The sequence below is a fragment of the Periplaneta americana genome, chromosome 15, assembly GCF_040183065.1.
Source record: "Periplaneta americana isolate PAMFEO1 chromosome 15, P.americana_PAMFEO1_priV1, whole genome shotgun sequence".
Taxonomy (NCBI): domain Eukaryota; kingdom Metazoa; phylum Arthropoda; class Insecta; order Blattodea; family Blattidae; genus Periplaneta; species Periplaneta americana.
In genome coordinates, this window is record NC_091131.1 from 161,549,171 (window position 1) to 161,567,828 (window position 18,658).

The window sequence follows — 18,658 nt, forward strand, 5'->3', positions numbered from 1 at the left end:
AACATGAATCGAAAGTAACGTAAACTAAAGTAGGTACTGTATTTTATACAATATTGCATTTGATATACATTTCTTACCTTAGCATTTTAAAGTGGCCGGACTCCGGTATAAAACCATCACTACCACCAGCATGGGCTACTGTAAGTCGTTGACTTGCACTGCTATTTGTATAAACTCCTGACACGTTTACGTCTTGCCAACATTTGTGGACAGTGTAGCCATGTTTCGTCCAGGTAAATAACGGGCTACTATATCAGAGCGTTCTATTAGATATTTCCTTTTATCTTTACATTTTTTGAATGCAAACCCCATGGATAGTATGAGTTTTCGTAAATTTTCCTTGCACCCTTTAAAAACCTAAGTCTCTCTTATCAAATTTATGCATTTTGCCTATTGTTGGAAGCTCTTTGTAGACACTATAATATTTATGAACTTCTCTTTTTATGATACATTTCTCCATGTCGTCTAATTCAACCTTATTTGCAGGAGGTCGTCTAACTTTGTTTGGTGTCGATATTTCTACACCCTTGTCCTCACATTCTTTATCTTCCTTTCTAATTGTTTCGTTATTTACCTTCACAGTAACTGCAGCACGCTCTGTTGTCTTCGACAGAGGTAGGAATAAACCAGTTGTCTTTTCTTCATCACACAACTTTATGGTAGAGATGGGTAAAAAATAACACAACAGTTATTTTGGAACTGTTCCGGTCTCGGAACTGTTGCAAAAATGAACAGTAGGTCGGAACCTCCTGTTCCGAAATAACAGTGTTCCGACTCCGAGCTGCTCACTTGCCCAGCTGTTGCGGGCTCGCAGTACCGCGTTGCACAAGGTATGTTCCGACTCCTAGATAACAGTCGGAACGTCGGAGCTTGTTCCGATGAACCGACAGCTGCAGTTACACTGTTCTCGTTGTTCTTTATGTTATACTTGGAACTTCGTTGGATGAAGTTGGTACTTGAAACTCTCACGTGGTTGGAGGGGGGCGCATGGAAATTGAAATCCTTGCGGTGGCGCGAACTTTAATATCAACATTTGTAAGACTGGCCAATCATCTGTAATGTTATAGTAAGTATTTAATAATCTGTAATATTCATTCCCGCTTTATGGTTTATTTCACCATTAGTTGACTAATTCTGTTTTATAAACATTCTACAAAGTCATAAAGTACGCATACTATTATTAATTCATTGATCAGCTGATTCTATACAAAGGTTAAAGTCGTAAATGGTAATGAGTGGTTTAGTTACAATGTCTGTATGTCGTTTGTTGAGGTTAAGTCTGACAAGCACAAGTTTTTGTGCTATCTTCTCTGTTATCAAAGAACGACAAAAATGTTGTAGCATTATTTGTTGGAAACTACCCATATAAGTACTGATTTGGAGAGCGAGGTTTAATGCGAAGTTTAAATTGCACTTTGGTAAAGATGCGATTCCAACATTTTACTAACCCACTGCGGGGTTTCCAGGTTTCAGTACTGCCTATATATGTTTCTTATTTATGAAATTGTAATATTTATTATTATTATTATTATTATTATTATTATTATTATTATTATTATTATAACTGCATTAAGAAAAGTAAAAATAAAAATTAATGATTTGTTTTTTTTATTATGTAATAGAGAGAAGAGAAATTACATACCATATGTTTTAAATGTTATGTTATTTTTTTTTAGTTGGCTACCATGTCTTTATAACTTTATGTACGAAAACAAAGTGTTGTATTCTGTCCTTGTAGTCAACAGCTGTGTAATTACTAACATTAAGCTTTTGAGTTCTGTCCGCATGCACAGCAATTTTCCAAAATCGATTCGAATGTGCATTGCAGTGCCATCTATAGATAAGAATGTGTACTATGTCATGCCTATGAGTGCTCCAGTGTGAGCAGCATGGTAAAGAGGGAGGGTACTGTACCGTTCGTTTGAACGACTCAACGACTCCGACTCATCACCACTGGTGACTGTTATTTCGGAACTGTTATTTGGAACATAGTATTTTTTCGGAACCGGAACAGTCGGAACTGTTCCGGGAAAAGAACAACTTCGCCCATCACTACTTTATGGCATTATAAATAATGCTCCGCGCTTGGCTACGAAACACACGTCTTCCTACAAGCGGCATTGCGACCAGATTGAAACGCTAGGCATTGGATGTGACGACACTCCAGCAGTAAACATACGCAGCGAGCACGGAGTTCCTCATTCTGCCGCGACGGGTCCCGCCTTGGTCGCGTAGTACCTTAATTTCATTTATGATGTTTACGTCCAAGTTTAGAGAATTCATAGTCCATATTAAATTGATAGAAATAGTTCATGATAACCCACAATATAAATAATTTCAATATGCATACACGAATTTGGGAGGTAACATCGTGCAGCAACTGTGTTAGAAAGAGAGAGGGATTCCCACACCAACATGGCGACGCGCGAACCCAGTGGCACGATATTTTAACATACGGTGTTTACTCAATGCTTAAATCATTCATAATTCATTACGGAATACTATGTTCTTCTTTTTAATCATTTATGCTACAAATATGGAGTTCTTTCTTCCAATCCCTTTGAATGTCTAATAACAATCACAATTCAATGTTTAATAAATGAATCTAATTTTATATTACTTTATTATAAATAGTAATATTCACACTGACCAACGATGGCATTGCTATTTTCTCAACTGTTTATGATGAATATTGAAGGTATACTTCATTAACGATAATATCTTTCAAAAAGCTACAATTTTACTGTAGCAGTGATAGGCTAGCAATATTTATTCAAAAATTTTGAAACATTGCTTTTCTTCTGTAGACTTATTTTGGTAAGAGGAAAGCCCTTTGAATATTATGTTCATTGTACACGATCAGTAAAAAGTATAGAAGGTCTCTTGTAACTTTCCTACGTTTGATTTTATGAAATAAATTTGCATAAGCATGTATACAAAAGTTATACGGGCTAAAAAAGGAATACTCTGAACATGTGTTCGAAATTGCATTTTCGTAAGATGAAAATTTAAATTACAATTTTTTTTTTTTTAAACTGTGCTGAAGATTCTATTGTTTTAATTGGTAAAAAGTACTTATTTTTCCTGTTCTGAATTCTTCAAGTCTCAAAACGTAAATAATACAAGCACTTTTTTTTTTAAATTGAAAGAAACACTTATTAATGCCTTTAAAAATTGAATACGCACCATTGGAATTTAACTGCAGTATTAACAAAGGGCTTGGGGTTTAAAGAAAGTTCATTAAAAAAATTAACAATGTTTCAATTGTTCAAGTGTTGATATTGAAATGACTCTCATTCACTGCCAAACAATGTACGAGTGAGTTTGTCTGTTTCGGAAATTTAATGTTTTAGCAACACTGTTTGGCTTATCTGTTGTACCTCATTCCAATTTCTTCTCTTTAACTCTTCCAGGTTTCATGGTTGGTTGAGGTTAGGGGATCATAAGACCATTTAATACTTCCTCTTCTTTCTACGCATCGTCCTGGAAATTCTTGGTTCCAGTAATTCACTACCTCCATTCCATAATGTGCAGGGCACCATCTTACTGGAATAATATATCATCTTGAATTCGTATTCGTTCTCCGGGGAAAAAGCCTAACTTATTTCTGCTGTTTAGTCTCTAGCTGTTCCCTATAGTTTTCAGACATTATTACGTTTGAGTCTTGAGTTTTATTACTCTTTTGCACCAGATGGAAGTGTTAGCAGTGGAATTGGCGACAGTTCTTCAAAGAATTTATCAGTAGGTGAGGAATCAGGCAAGCATAAATGTCCCTGTACAGATAGTGCCTATGGTGTTCTTGGGGGAGTGGTAACATTTTCCTCAACGAGAATTTCGTATCAATTTTCGGCTAGATCCAGATCTTCTCAAACATGTTATCCTGCAGTTTGTCAGGATGTCAATTCTCTCCCGTCATTAATTGTTAATCCATAGAGCCCTTAGAATCAAGGCGAAGGATATGCCTAATTGATCTTCCATATTTGTAACGAGAGTTGAGCTTTTTCCTATTTGTCCGATATGAGAATTAAAATATGCAGTTTAATTAAGATTAGTTCAATGGAAGATGACTAGTTTCATACATGCAGACAGACACAGATAGAGGAACAAAGTGGCACTAAGAAGCTGTATGAAGGATTGCGAACTCTCCTAAGGCCAAACACACAAAACATTTGATAAAGACACTCACTCAGGTCATCTAAGGAGGACCACATGCGAAATCAGGGACAACTCGACACTTGTCGATAACTGTTTGAGGATAATCACTTGGCGCCTTTACTAACCTGTAAAATGTATAGGCCTATACAAAAATTTGTGCATTTACTAATATCACGTACATCCAGTCAAAGTGGGCTACAATAATCTAAAGTTATAGTGAGGGTCACATAAGAACAGTTCCTAAACACCAAATATTGCCGACTAGTCAGTGTTGTCAACTGTTACCAGATATCACATGATCCTACGTATTAAATGACTTATTTACTTACCGTACTTTATGTTGGAAGGTTATTCTAAATAACTCAATAATTTGTAACATATTTTCGTAGGCAAACTATACGAGAAAGGGATCAACATGTCAAGTATTTTGTCTAGCAATACGAAACGCATTGGTTTGACTGAACAATTGACTCATGAGAGCTAACCTAAAAATCTATTTTGTTTGACCACATGAAATTATTAGTACTACCTGACTGCAGTCTTGAATTATAACCACAACGCAACTCATGAAATAACTATTAGGCCTATGTATTAATATTAATACTGATCTTAATTATGAGTATGTTCAAATTTCTCTAGCTTCCAGTATCCGGCTCAGAAATCTAGTACAATTTCAATTTCATGTAACTCCAGTACTGACAAATATTATCGATATTTGTCTCAGCTACCAACATACCAGTTACAAAATCACTACCATTTGTAGTATTTGTAAGTATCGAAATTCGAAACGAAGTTGGCAAAAGAAAATTCAACCTGCGAACTAGAAAATGCATATGTAGTAATGGGGGAAAATGGTTAGGTTCCACCCTTAGGCTGGGTTTACACATTGCGATTTTGCAGGAACGATTTTGTGGGACCGATTTTGCTGGACGACAACACATTGGTTTAAATGGAACGGTGTACACATTGCCGCAGAATCGGAGCTTGCGGGATGGGACTACAGCTTGCTGCAGTTATGCAGGATGCCGCACGGCGGGATGTAGGACTACAACACATGGATTCAAATGGTGGCGTTCACACAGCGCAGTTTTGCAGGATCCCGCACGGGGAGTTTTACAACTACAACTCAAGCATTCAGATAGTGACGTTCACACAGTTCAGTTGTTATCTGTTTGTTTGTGGTCCTGTGCGTGATATTCGACACAGACAGATTTATTCAGTGTGTTCAAGATCACCCATCATTATGGGAGAAAGGGTGTAAAGATTACATGGACAAAAATGTGAGGGAGAAGAGCTGGATTATTGTGGGGGAAAATATGTTTCCATCATGGCAACAAATGACGGAAGATGTGTAATTGTGTAAATTGAAAAAGTATTCGAACAGTTTAAACTCCAGTGACGATTAGAACTGTGACTCCTACGCGTCCGATCATGGGAACTTCTTATCACAATGGGGTTCAGTCTCCAGTGGCCAAATAAAAAAATTGGAAAGCATGAATATAACTTGCCGCTCAAGAAAAATGTCTAAAGCAAATGGAAAAGCAATCTCCGTCCCTCCCTCTCTCTGCACCCTAGTTTCTTGGCCCCACATTTCTTTTAAAGTGCATTGCCGCGACTTTTTTTTTTTTTTTAAGGGAACGTTGTAGGATTTCCTTCGCGTTCTGCATCAATTCAAAGTGTAAATTGCGCCCTGATCCGTCGGTTGTGTAACAGAAGTGTTTGATAGAAAATAGATTAACTTCACGTTAGACAAATCAATCCTTGGATGGCAGGTAGAATTGTCTAAAAATAGTATGACCTTACGACCTTGACGTTTCAAAATTATGAAGCCACGATTCCATGATCTGGTCATCTAGGCTTTTTTATTAAATCTCACAGTTTTATGTTATTCGAATTTCTACTTAACACTGTATTGGCATATTGACACAAAACTCAGAATAAATAAATAGAAATGTGAAATTAAATTGACACTACACTACAATTATTCACAGTTTTATTCTACCCGCACTGTCCTTTGTTACTGTATTGGCTTGTTAGCATAAAACTGAGAATGAATTAAAGAAAATGCAAGAGGGTTGGAAGAAGTAACGGTACAGGAGGTCAGTAACCTTACACGGTCCTTGAAAATAAGCACAGAATAGCGACATTGTTAGAGAAGCTTCACCCCCAACGCCTGACAAAGAATACCGAAAGTCTTCCCAATCATTGCCTGTGCAGTCACACAGAAATATTATGAACAGTATTACTGCAAAATTAAAAATGATTTGAAAGAATTTAGCAACAGTTACGCTTAAAATTATCCGCTTTAGTCAGGTTTTCTTTTACCTAAATGGTGCTCAAAAACGATTCCGTTTTCGCGTTAGGCAGTTTTCCGTTTTAAAGTACTATTTTACATAGCAAATCATTCCGTTCCCAATTTTATTTTTCGTCTGTGCAGGTTTTCTTTTTATAGAGGATACGTTTTAGCAAGGTTTTACTTATATTACATTTCATGACAGAGAAGAAAAGTGGAACTCACATTTATGGTGTAGGTTCACGACACTATTCCTTTTCCTATTTTCCTTATTCCTTTATTTCTGTTTTGTTTTTCTTTATTCATGTCGATCTTTTTTTTATTATTTTGTTCTACTATGTTCTATGTAGTTAGTGTTACTTTAGAGTTCCGGATACTTCTAGTGTTTTCTTATAATTCCACTAGAAAGCGTGTCCTTATTTCACAACGAGTTAGAAGAGAGATTCTAACTCGTTATTTCATATATATCTACAGGTAACGAGATTAACGATGTTTTGTTATTGGGTTTCAGGACAGGTATGCCCATTGACTTATATGTAACGGCTTTTCTCATGGTATTTCCGAACAGACTTAGTGAGTGGTCGACCACCGGGATGCACACATCGACTCCAGTGGCTTATGTGGAAGCGGAGTTAGAATGTGCCCGACTTCCGAGAATTACAGATGGAGTCCAGTGAATTACAAGGAAGCGGGGTTAGAGTGACCCGCCCGCCTCCGACAAATACGCATCGAGCAGAGTGGAATATGGACTAGTTGCAGGCGTTCGTCGATGTTACGCTTGCTGCGGGACGAGGACTGTCAGGAGTAGTTGATTGCTGCACTCCAGGATAGATGTATTACGTCCGCAACTCACTGATCGTCGTGGACGGTACTGTATGGAAATTACGGGACTGGAGATGAGAACAAAGCTTGCTGTATTTTCTACTGGTCGTGGTGCTGTGTGGTACCAACCGGGTTTGTGAGCACGTTATCAGAGACAGAGTGCATATTTTTGGGTTTTCCTGCCATTTGCTCCGTTAGTCGGACCGGACAATGCTGAGTGTCATTCCAAGATTGTACAGTGGCTCGAAGTGAAACTTGTACAATGAACTACCAAACGATGTACAATATAATAAATAAGTACAGCCATTAAACTAAACAAAACTTACAGTTTATAATACTACTAAATATGACAATAATACAATACATATTTAAGATTTACAACTTGCAGTAATACTGGAAAAAATAAATATTTGGACGCAAATTGAATGTTTTCTGTCTGAAAATAAACCTCGTACACACTCTGACTATAACAAAATAAAATAATCTTTTACCACAGTAAAAAGTGAAAATATGCTACATCTTTAGTTTATGAATATTTTCTTGGAAATCCTTTATTATTTATTGATAACCTCTTGCAATCTTTTTGGAATAGAGTTTACCAAATTTTCACAGTAAGATACAGGAATCTTCGACCATTCTTCTAATATAGCTTTCTTCAACTCTTGTTTATTTTTTATGGAGTGCTGCTGTATTTTAACTTGTAATTCAGACCTTAAATGCTCTATTACACTTATGTCTGGTGACTGGGGTGGAGTTTCTAACACTTTGGGGCAGTTTTAAGGAAGCCAAGTGCGTACTTTCAGAGCCTTATGTTTCGGATCATTATCCTGATAAAATTTTAATATGTTATTTATCCCTAGTTTCTGTGTACTTGAGCTTCACATTCTTTTTTAAAATGTCTAAATATACATTCTGGTCCATGGTCTCTTCAATGAACTCCAAATTACCGCCCCACTAGCAGCCATACAACCCCATATCATAACTGATCCTCCACCGTGTTTCATAGAGGGTCTTAGATTTTTTTTCTTGGGTTCCGTATTCGGCTTACGCCACACATAAACCCTCCCATCTGAACCAAAGAGGTATGTCATATTCTCATCAGTAAATAGAACCTTTTCCAGAATTTAGAATCCTTATTTATGTACTCCTTAGCAAATTGTACTCTTCTTCTCCTGTTGACCTCACTAACGAACGGTTTCTTCCTCGCTTCTGGTTGTGTTTTCTCAATACATTTCTAATTGTTTCAGGGTTACATTTCTTCCCTAAACACTTTTCAGTCTCCAAAGCCAACTTAGGTGCAGATAACTTTGGATTATTTATTTATTTATTTATTTACTTACTTACTTATTTACTTACTTACTTATTTACTTACTTACTTATGTATTTATTTATTTATTTATTTATTTATTTATTTATTTATTTATTTATTTATTTATTTATTCAGGTGAAGTTAAGGCTATCACATCACCAGAAATACAAACACAATAAAATAAATAAAAAGGAAATCTTAATAAGATTACAATAATATAAATGAAAAGAAGAAGTATACTATACAATTTAGTGATTAGTAGAATTGAATTAAATTTGTAAGTAATCATTTTAAATATAGGCCTACTGTACTGCTGAACTCACTTGAGAAGTAAAACTACTTGATTTCTATTTTAAGATATCACATGACATTAGGCTATAGGAATCTGTTTTTTCACGATACCAGTCACACATATTCTAAAATTCCAATAGAATAAAACCAAAAACTTTTCCACAGCATGTTTCCTTAAAAATGACTTGTAACGGTGAAATATTTAATATGAGTAATTCATATAATATTAACATAGCTAACATCAGGGAGATGTTTGAGCAAAAATTGCAACAACTATGTTTAGGCCTGTTATGTGTATGCTATTATCTGTACTTAATTTCCCTTTTTTGTTCGTTCTCCACATTTCTCTTTTGTGGTCTGTTTTTGTTTTCACTCTGTGTGTTTGTTATGCTTGTCCAATGAGGCAGTCCAGTTATTGGGAAAGCTGACAGACTGTCTTTCTCTCTAATACAGTAGTGTCAGAGTTGTAAGCTCCGAAGCCGGTTGTGGAGCAACCCCTAATAAAAACTCTGCAATGTGTGCCGGGAAGTTCACAAACAGAGGAGCAGTCAGGTTACTGGTTTACTTTTGTTGGGTTACAGTGTTCCCAGGTCTCCGGAAATTTCCATAAATCTTCGGAATTTTTTAACTTCCCGGAAAAATAGGAAATAAAGTTGTAATCTCTGGATTTTTTAATGTAGGAAATTATTTATTTTTTTAGAAAAACCAATCTCTGGCATACATTAAAACTGGTAGATGAACATTATATAGTTAAAGTTTTGTTAATATTTTATAACTTGACTACTAATGCTTCCCTAAATATAAAATATGTAACGCATAAAAACGAACATATTTGGTCTGGAGAAACATCTATGAGAGGAAGGTGGTGACTACTAAATCAAATTGGTGAGTAGAAAAATTAAAGTAGAAATCTTTTTATTATAGGTTCATGTATTGTAATAGTTAGAAGGTTATAATCATATTTTATGTGATTTTCAAAAGTGCCTCCGGAAATTGTGGACAAATCTCCGGATTTTTTTCATTACGACCTCCGGAAATATTTTTTCAAGATCTGACAAAACTGGTTGGGTAGGCGACGCCTAGTAAACCGCCTGACGGGTGTCTGTAAATTCACGAGTGCAGAAATCGTCAGTTAGGTAATAGGCGCTATTCACATTACAGGAAAATAAAACTGAAAATAGCAATGCTATCCTTGCCATAAATGCGGGTCACATTGTTCAGAATTCAGTCTGTGACACAAAGTTTCTACCAGTATGTTTTCGTAATTTTAATGAGGAAGTGAGAAAATTCTGGTGGGTATTAATATGAGAAAATAAATTTGTTAAAAGAAAAATATTCACAGATGGTCGCTCGATCGAATCTCAGTTCGGCTACATTTTGACATTCGGCTACGACCATTCTGCTACAAGCTACACGACTAAAAATTAAGCTACGTTTAGCCGAATTCGGCCACGGTTGGCAACGCTGCTCGCAATGGCTGCTTTTCTTAAAAGTGTCGAGATATACAAAAATGCCGAGAACTCCCAAAACGACCCTATCTGTACCAGTAATATCGTAATTTAACCCATAATTCCGAAGTCTGAACATAGGTATTCCCTAGCGGAGACTTCCATACCCACAAGAATTTAATTACACCTATTTGCCGATAGGGGGCAGAGGCACATGTGGTAAGCTCATCGCAGGGGCGTATTTTGCGGACTACCGGGGCTACCGGCGGTAGCCCAAAGACATTACAAAAGAAAAAGTTTATAATATAACATAATGTAATAATTTTGTATTATTAGTTTTACCACAGTAATTAAAATTAAAGTAATTGTTAGATTTATATGCGCTCTCTGCTCTCGAAAAGAAACAAGTTGTCAAGGCGGCATCGCTGGAGAAACCGCTTGCTACGTGAGGTAGCCTGTGACCGTACCGCGCACGCTGTCCTTCGCACAACTGCCAATCCCCCGCTCCCTACTGTTTCTATCGTGCAGTGTAGGCGTGTGAGTTGCCGCTCTCGTGATCGGTTTCTTCGCAGGCGCGAAGCAACAATACGCCTAGTACGCTAGCTCATGAATGTAATTGTGTTCTTGCAGTGCAGTATTTTAATCTGTGATTTGTTCGAGTGTTTGTGAATTATTAAGTTTTTAATTTCCCAATTAAGTGATATTGTGAAAAATATGGCGGAACGAGTTTCTGGAGAGGTTTGTGTTGAAAATGGCTGTGTAATAGAAAGTTTATTAAAAGTGCCTTTTAACCGTCGTACATAACAACGAGAAAGTTGAAATTGTGCAAATGGAAAGACCAACTGCTGAGTTAAATTTGTCCATGGACGTAAAAGAAAAACAGCGAGAGTACACACGCCATTTCACTTCAACATCATATGGTAAGTGGAATTGGTTGTGTGGTACTTCTAAACTGTCTAAACTATTTTGCTGGCCATGTTTGTTATTTAGCCGCGAAACTAATGTGTGGTCAAAAGAGGGGTTTTCTAATAGGCTATAAACTCCCTTCAAACGGCAGTCCTAGAATACGACAAATCAAAAGCTCATATTTGTAGCAGCATGAACTTTGCAAACTTTGGAAAGACAAGAATTCATTTACAGCTAGATAAGCAAAAAGCTCTACACATCAACCAACACAATGCTCTTGTGAAAAAAAAATCGGGAGATTTTACTGCGTCTTATTAACGCAGTCTGCTTTCTAGGAAAACAAGAATTGGCTTTTCGGGATCATAACGAGAGTGTGGAATCAGACAATATAGGAAATTATATTGAATATTTAAGTTCCTTAAGTGAATTTGACCATTTACTGGCCAATCATCTTGAGAGTTCAACAGTATTTCGTGGTACTTCTCCCGCAATTCATAATGACTTAATATTTGCTATAAGTGGGGTTATGATAAAGAACATAAAACCTTTTGTGGCCATTGTTGTTGATGAAACAAGTGACTGCTCTAATCAGAGTCAATTGTCCACTGTTTTAAGATACGTCGACAGTACTGCCAATGTTCAAGAACGGTTTGTAGGATTCACAAATGTCAGTTCGGACAAAACTGCTGCTGCTTTGTTTCAGCATGTGGAAGGTGTTACAGCAGACTACAATGTCGGCAATAAGTTAATTGCACAGTCATACGATGGTGCTTCAGTTATGGCGGGAAATATTAATGGCTTGAAAACAAAAGTTCAAGAAAAGTATCCTCAAGCACTATTTGTCCATTGTTACAGCCATGTTCTCAATTTAGTTTTGCAACAAACTACTTCATCCATTCCAGAATGCCGCATTTTTTTCAAAACACTGTCGGGTTTAGCTGCATTTTTCTCATCATCTCCTAAAAGATCAGAAAACTCAAGGAATTTATGAACAAGAAACTCCCAAAAGTAGCACCAACTAGATTGAATTTTACATCTCGGCTTGTAAATACAGTAAAGGAATACAGAGAACAACTGACTGCTTTCTTTAAAAATATCATTTGTAATGACTCTGAAGAAAACTGGGATGATGCTGTAATTGTGCAGGCTCAAGGATATTAGAATATTTTCACACAGTTTCAGAATATATTTCTTCTTGAAGTCTATGCTAGAGTGTTCGCACATACAGATGTGCTCTACAATATTCTTCAGACAAAAAGTCTAGACATAGCATACTACTTGCAAGAGGTATCAAAGTTAAAAAAATACTATATCCGAGTTCAGTGGGTTTCCGTCCATATGGAGTAATATGGAAAATGAAAATTCTTCAGCCAATACAATGGAACCACTATTAAAGCGAAGAAAAGGAGATGATGAATTGAAATACAGGCAGCTGTACTACAGCATACTAGATCGTATGCACATGGAAATTACTGACAGATTTTCTGATTATGGAAAGCTTCAGTTCACACATCTTCTAGATTCTCAAAAATTTTCTGCTTATAGAGAAAACTTCCCGAATGAGGCACTAAACAAATTATTTCAGTCCTATAACAGTCACTTTGATCAAGTACGTTTGAAAAATGAATTAAGTGTAATATATTCAGCAGAAGTCTTTGATTTTTCGAACAAACCTATCTATGAAATATTATATGCCATATATGAAAACCAGCTGAACCAAGTTATTCCTGAAGTCCTTAAATTGGCAACATTAATTGTGGCAATACCAGCTACGTCAGCATCGATAGAAAGAACATTTTCTGCGTTGAAGAGAATAAAATCCTGCTGTAGATCAACTCATACACAAGAACGTTTATCCGGCTTGGCACTAATATCCATTGAAAAGTCATTTCTACAGAAACTTTGCAAGTGGCCCAACTGTAATTTCAAGGACGAAGTCATCAAAGTATTTTCGTCCCAATCAAGAAGTCTGGAATTCACATAAATATGTAAGGAATTTTATTATAGGGATTTAAAAATATATTTTGTGTAATAATAGCGTCAGTGGTAGCCCAAACCCTGTAATCAGTATACGCCACTGGCTCATCGCCTGAAACGCCACCTAATATGCAACGAAAGGGCAAAAACGTAACTATCCATGGTAACACGGCGAACTCCAGTAGGGGAAGTTATACCACCCGCGCCGCTCAGCACCTCGCTCGCATGCTCTCTCTCTACTGTCTGTCCCGCTTCGATGGATCACTGCCTACCACAATGTAATTCGCATTAGACAACACTCCACCACATGTATACTTTTTTTTTTTTTCATGGAGTGCAGTTTCATAGAAAGGACTTTGCCGACAGACCTTCTACTGCCCCCTACTAATTGGTTGTCATAAATAAATGTCTTCTTTACTGTGACGGAAATCTTGTCTTCTCTTACTAGTAACCAATCACAATCCTCGTTCAGAAGAATTGACAGGTGCCCGTCAAATCCACGTGGAGGCAGAGTTGCCGCATCTTTTCCGAATTTCAAGAATTCCGTCAGTTTCGCTGCATAATTTAGAAGGTCACCAGAATTGTGGCATATGTGCAATGTTGGGACGATGGGACAGGATGGAATTATCAGAGTTGTTTGTGTAGGAAGTCATAAATCTGTAAGTGGGTGTTCAAAGGAGCCACCGAACTGCACTCCTTGAAATAAAATAAGGTATACTAACACAACACAACACAATGTAATGTGTACCACAATAGTCACCAGAGCACACCGCTTTTCGGCGCTAATTTGTAATGTGGTTTTTTTATTTAACAACACTCACCTATTAACTTCGCACTGCCCCACTGTCCAATGCACACCATCAGTAGCATCGCTTTTCGGCGCTAATTTCATATTTTTCCCACAGGTTCGACACTCGTAATTACTAGAAGTAGTGCATGCTCCTCACAGTACCTTACCGTAACCGCCATCAAATTCTCCCTGCACAATTTGAGGAAGAAGTACACGTCTTCGGTACGGCTCATCACTACACGAAGCTGGACACGGACACAATGAAGCTCCACCAGCGCGTGTTAACACTTATGCCACCCCGCAGTCAACCCCTACCAAACTACATTCACAAGCCCGCCAGTTTCTACCCTCGGTCATTGTCCCCCGCGCCATTCTTCTGCAATACGTTATGGCAGTTCCCTTAAACATAAATAGATTCATTTTCCCTTCTACCCCCCCACTCGTCTCGATAGCCGAGAGGTCTAAAGCGTAACCAAAAAGCATGCGTTTAGCGTTTGGTTACGAACTTACTCGGATCGAAACTTACCAACTGCGAAGTCATAAGAAAAAAAAAAAAAAAGAGAAACATGAAGCAAGGAACAGAGAAGGAGAGGCTAGAGAGGAGAGACAGAGGCAGACAGGACGAAGTTCCTCTTTTGGTTCATAGATGTCGCATTTTTTCTTTTCGTTCCACTTTCCTACACTAGATGTCAACCCACCCTAAACCCCTACAGAGCAGTGTATATTAGAGAGTACCGCATTCTCGGCGGCGGCAGCCATATTTACTCCTTGCTTGGCACAGAAGCATAAGCAGTAATGCTAGAAGGAAGGCCATTAAAGACGATATCATACATGTTGTCGTGGTTTATTCAATACAGGAGACAAGGATTAATAGACATTATTGTCATAGTGAAATGACTCATTAGAGATAACACTTTATTATTTATGTTATGTCCATTTCAATAGGGATAACATCAGCAATTTTCTATGCAGTTCTCAAACCAACACTTCCACTGCTACATTTAGCAGATTGTTGCAGTGCATTTGCTATAACAGACAATTTTCTTAACAATAAATACATTCTAGTTCTAAAATACAGTAATAAGACTTTTTTCAAAAATATTATGACAAGTTGGGAACGTATGAGTTGAAATGTTAATAATTAAAGATTTCAAATCCTTTAGTGTCAACTCATTTTCTACCAACGTTACACAGTTTTCTACATTTAGAATTATATCAATCGCAGATTTACAAGGATATACAAGTGACATGCCCTTGTGCGACTTGAGAGTCACTAATGTGCTAATAAAATTTATAGATTCATCCCTGTTATCAGTTATTACAATTAGAGACGAAAAACAGTTTTCACAAATTGCCTATAACTTATTTTGAACAAAACTGATCCCTACAAGTAGTAAAGAGCTTGTTGTTCACTCAAGTTAATATTTATGTTTCCAGTTAAATTACAATTTAGCCTATATCAATTTTACTTTGCTCACATCTTCACTACACCTGTCTGTTTCGGCATTACTTACATCTGTACCTAGAAACTCGACTAATTGTTCGGAATCGCAAACTGCGTAATTTCTATGCTCCGTTTATGAGAAAAACTGAGAAATCGTAATGCAGTTTTGAATTCTTTTGCATCCGGGATTGGATTTATGGAACGAAGAGTAGAAAGTAAATTTTCTAACGTATCCTCGTGGATCTATCTAGCATAAGATATTTGAAGTTCGCTTTATTATGGCAACTTTCTTGAGAATCAAGAACTTTTTTTTGTTACCAATATTATACCAGTTTGGAATGGTTTCCAACGTCCGCTTTTGTCCACCTTGATATTTTCAATTATAAATATTAGGCTATGTCATTACTTACGGCTTTTAAGGAACTCGGAGGTTCATCGCCGCCCTCACATAAGCTCCACATCGGTCCCTATCCTGTGCAAGATTATTCCAGTCTCTATCATCATATCCCACCTCCCTCAAATTCATTTTAATATTATCCTCCCATCTACGTCTCGGCCTTCCCAAAAATCTTTTCCCTTCCGGCTTCCCAACTAACACTTTATATACATTTCTGGATTCGCCCATACGTGCTACATGTCCTGCCCATCTCAAACGTCTGGATTTAATGTTCCTATTTAGGTCTATCAGGTGGAGAATGCAATGCGTGAAGTTCTCCGTTGTGTAACTTTTTCCATTCTCCTGTAACTTCATTCCTCTTAGCCCCAAATATTTCCCTAATTACCTTATTCTCAAATAACCTTATCCTCTGTTCCTCTCTCAAAGTGAGAGTCCAAGTTTCACAACCATACAGAACCGGTAATATGACTGTTTTATAAATTCTAACTTTCAGATTTATTGACAGCAGACTAGATGACAAAATTTTCTCAAACTACCACCACCACCACCACCACCACCACCACTGCTAGGCGTTTCCCATATTTATTCTGCGTTTAATTTCTTCCCGAATGTCCTTTATATTTGTTACTGGTGCTCCAAAGTTATTTAAATTTTTCCACCTCTTCGAAGGATAAATTTATAATTTTTATATTGCATTTCCATTTCGTACAATATTCTGGTCCCGAGATATAATCATATACTTTGTCTTTTCGGGATTTACTTCCAAACCTATCGCTTTACTTGCTTCAATTCCCGTGTTTTCCCTAATAGTTTGTGGATTTTCTCTAGCATATTCATGTTATCCGATATATAAGAAGCAGTAACCCGTTCAATTCCAAATCCTCTCTGGTATCCTGAACTTTCCTAATGGCATATTCTAGAGTTAAAATGTAAAGGTGATAATGCATCTCCTTGCTTTAGCCCGCAGTGAAAATATTATGCCGTTGAGAAATTAATCATTGAAGTATATTCCTCCTCTTGTTTGTGACTAAATCCTAATTTTGTACATCGACAGTTGATTACACATTGATTAACTGCAAAACAACACGGCATTCTTCAAGATTACAATGAAAAGTCACACTAGAAACCTCTATTCCTACTCAAGTCTTGCGTTGTACAGTCTCTCCGCAGGAGTAAATATGGCCGCCGCGGCGGCATTAGTCGGACTAAAAGAATGCGGTACTCTCCAATATACACTGCTCTGAACCCCTATTTCCAATCCTTCCCGCTAGAGTTTGTGGTGAGCTTGTAGGAGAAAAGTGAAAAGGGGTCGTGGGCGGAGCTTAGCGTTCGCCGTATTACGTTTCTCCCCTTTCCCCTTTTTCCCCGACACGGCACGCACGACTTAAAGTTCCTAGTGGAGGACTTGAAGCTTCGGAACCCAGCCGGGTTTGGACCCGAAAACCTTCGGCCTAGAGGAGAGCGCTTTACCCCTAGAGTCAAGGGCAGTGATGTCAAAGCAAGAGCATTTTTCTAACCTTGACGTCGAGCGCGGGCATCAAGCGCTAAGTATGGAAAGAGGAAGGGTTGTGTATATGAATAAGCAGCCTGTTGGAATAAGAAAACAGTGATGCACAAACTTCAGACGGAACGTGAAATTTTATGTCGTTATTTTTATATGGCTTCTTTCTGTTTCATATTATCTATATTGTTTATAAAACAAAAGTACTAACGCTGATTTCTTAATATTGCACTTTTGTTTTAAATGTTAATAACATAATAAAGAGTTAAGAAGGAATATTCACATAAATTCCATAGAAGTACAACTATACTGTACTAAAATAATGGATGAAACACATCATTCATAAAGAAAGTGATATCCCAAAGAAAGGGATTGAGTATGACATGATAAGATGGAATTGGTACTGATGGTACCTTTAGCCTTAAAAATGTAATCAACAAACTAACAAAACAATATTATAGTACAAAACAAAGTTACTTAGGTGCTGTATATGTTTTAAGTGTAACTAATATTTCATAACAAAACTCTCATTGTATTATGTTTTTAAGGTGATATTGGTGATCATCAGAATATTAAATTATTTTCTCGAAATGTGCTGAAGCTATACAACACATAAGCATGTATCTTTTGTTTATGATGTAACAGTAGTTGCTTTGTTAATTCATTTCCTTACAAACAATTTCCATACGAATATTTTCAAAATTTTCAATGCACTATCTTCAGTGATACGTATTTACGGTATATTAGATTTACGAAAACATTCTGAAGGCTACTAGATAAATAGGCCTATATCTGAAAATTTCCCTTTTATATAAAGGAAGTTGAGAAAATATTTCTTTTTAACAAAAAAATCAAACTTGTAAAAAATGAACATTACAATTAAAACTTACATTCTTATAATGCACTCATACTTCTCAGACAAATCTAAAAATTACCATGGATACAGTTTTCATAAGTTTTCTTCCCTGTATCTATTGAATAAGTGCTGGCCATCCTTGAATATAGCTCGACAAAGCGGCATATACTACCTCTTTCGTCTGTCTCTTTCCTTTCCGCTGTAAAACGCTCAGGCTCTCCTGAGCTCTAAAGCGCGCGCTTGCTCCTATGGGCATCAACTGACATGATTGGACTAGGGCCTAGACCATAGAGGGCAAATGTATCAGAAATATAGTGACAATTATTATCCTTATAATTTTTACCATTATCATTACTATTATCGTCCCACGTTGCAGCTTCGTGGTCTATGTTATGAGTCTAAAGCTGAGACATCTAGGACTCCAGGATGAAATCAAGTAAACCCGTAATTGGTGAGGTGGTGACTGTGA

General features: G+C 37.0%; 1 protein-coding gene across 1 annotated transcript in view; it reads right to left on the reverse strand.

Annotated features, from left to right (window-relative positions):
- The window catches only part of LOC138715755 (uncharacterized), a 100,515-nt gene extending 86,444 nt beyond the window's left edge, over nt 1-14,071 (reverse strand). The window contains exon 1 of the mRNA XM_069848804.1: nt 14,023-14,071. Within this exon, the coding sequence (XP_069704905.1) occupies nt 14,023-14,071 (49 nt within the window). The remainder of the gene's footprint in view (nt 1-14,022) is intronic.
- Between the last annotated feature and the right edge of the window lie 4,587 nt (nt 14,072-18,658).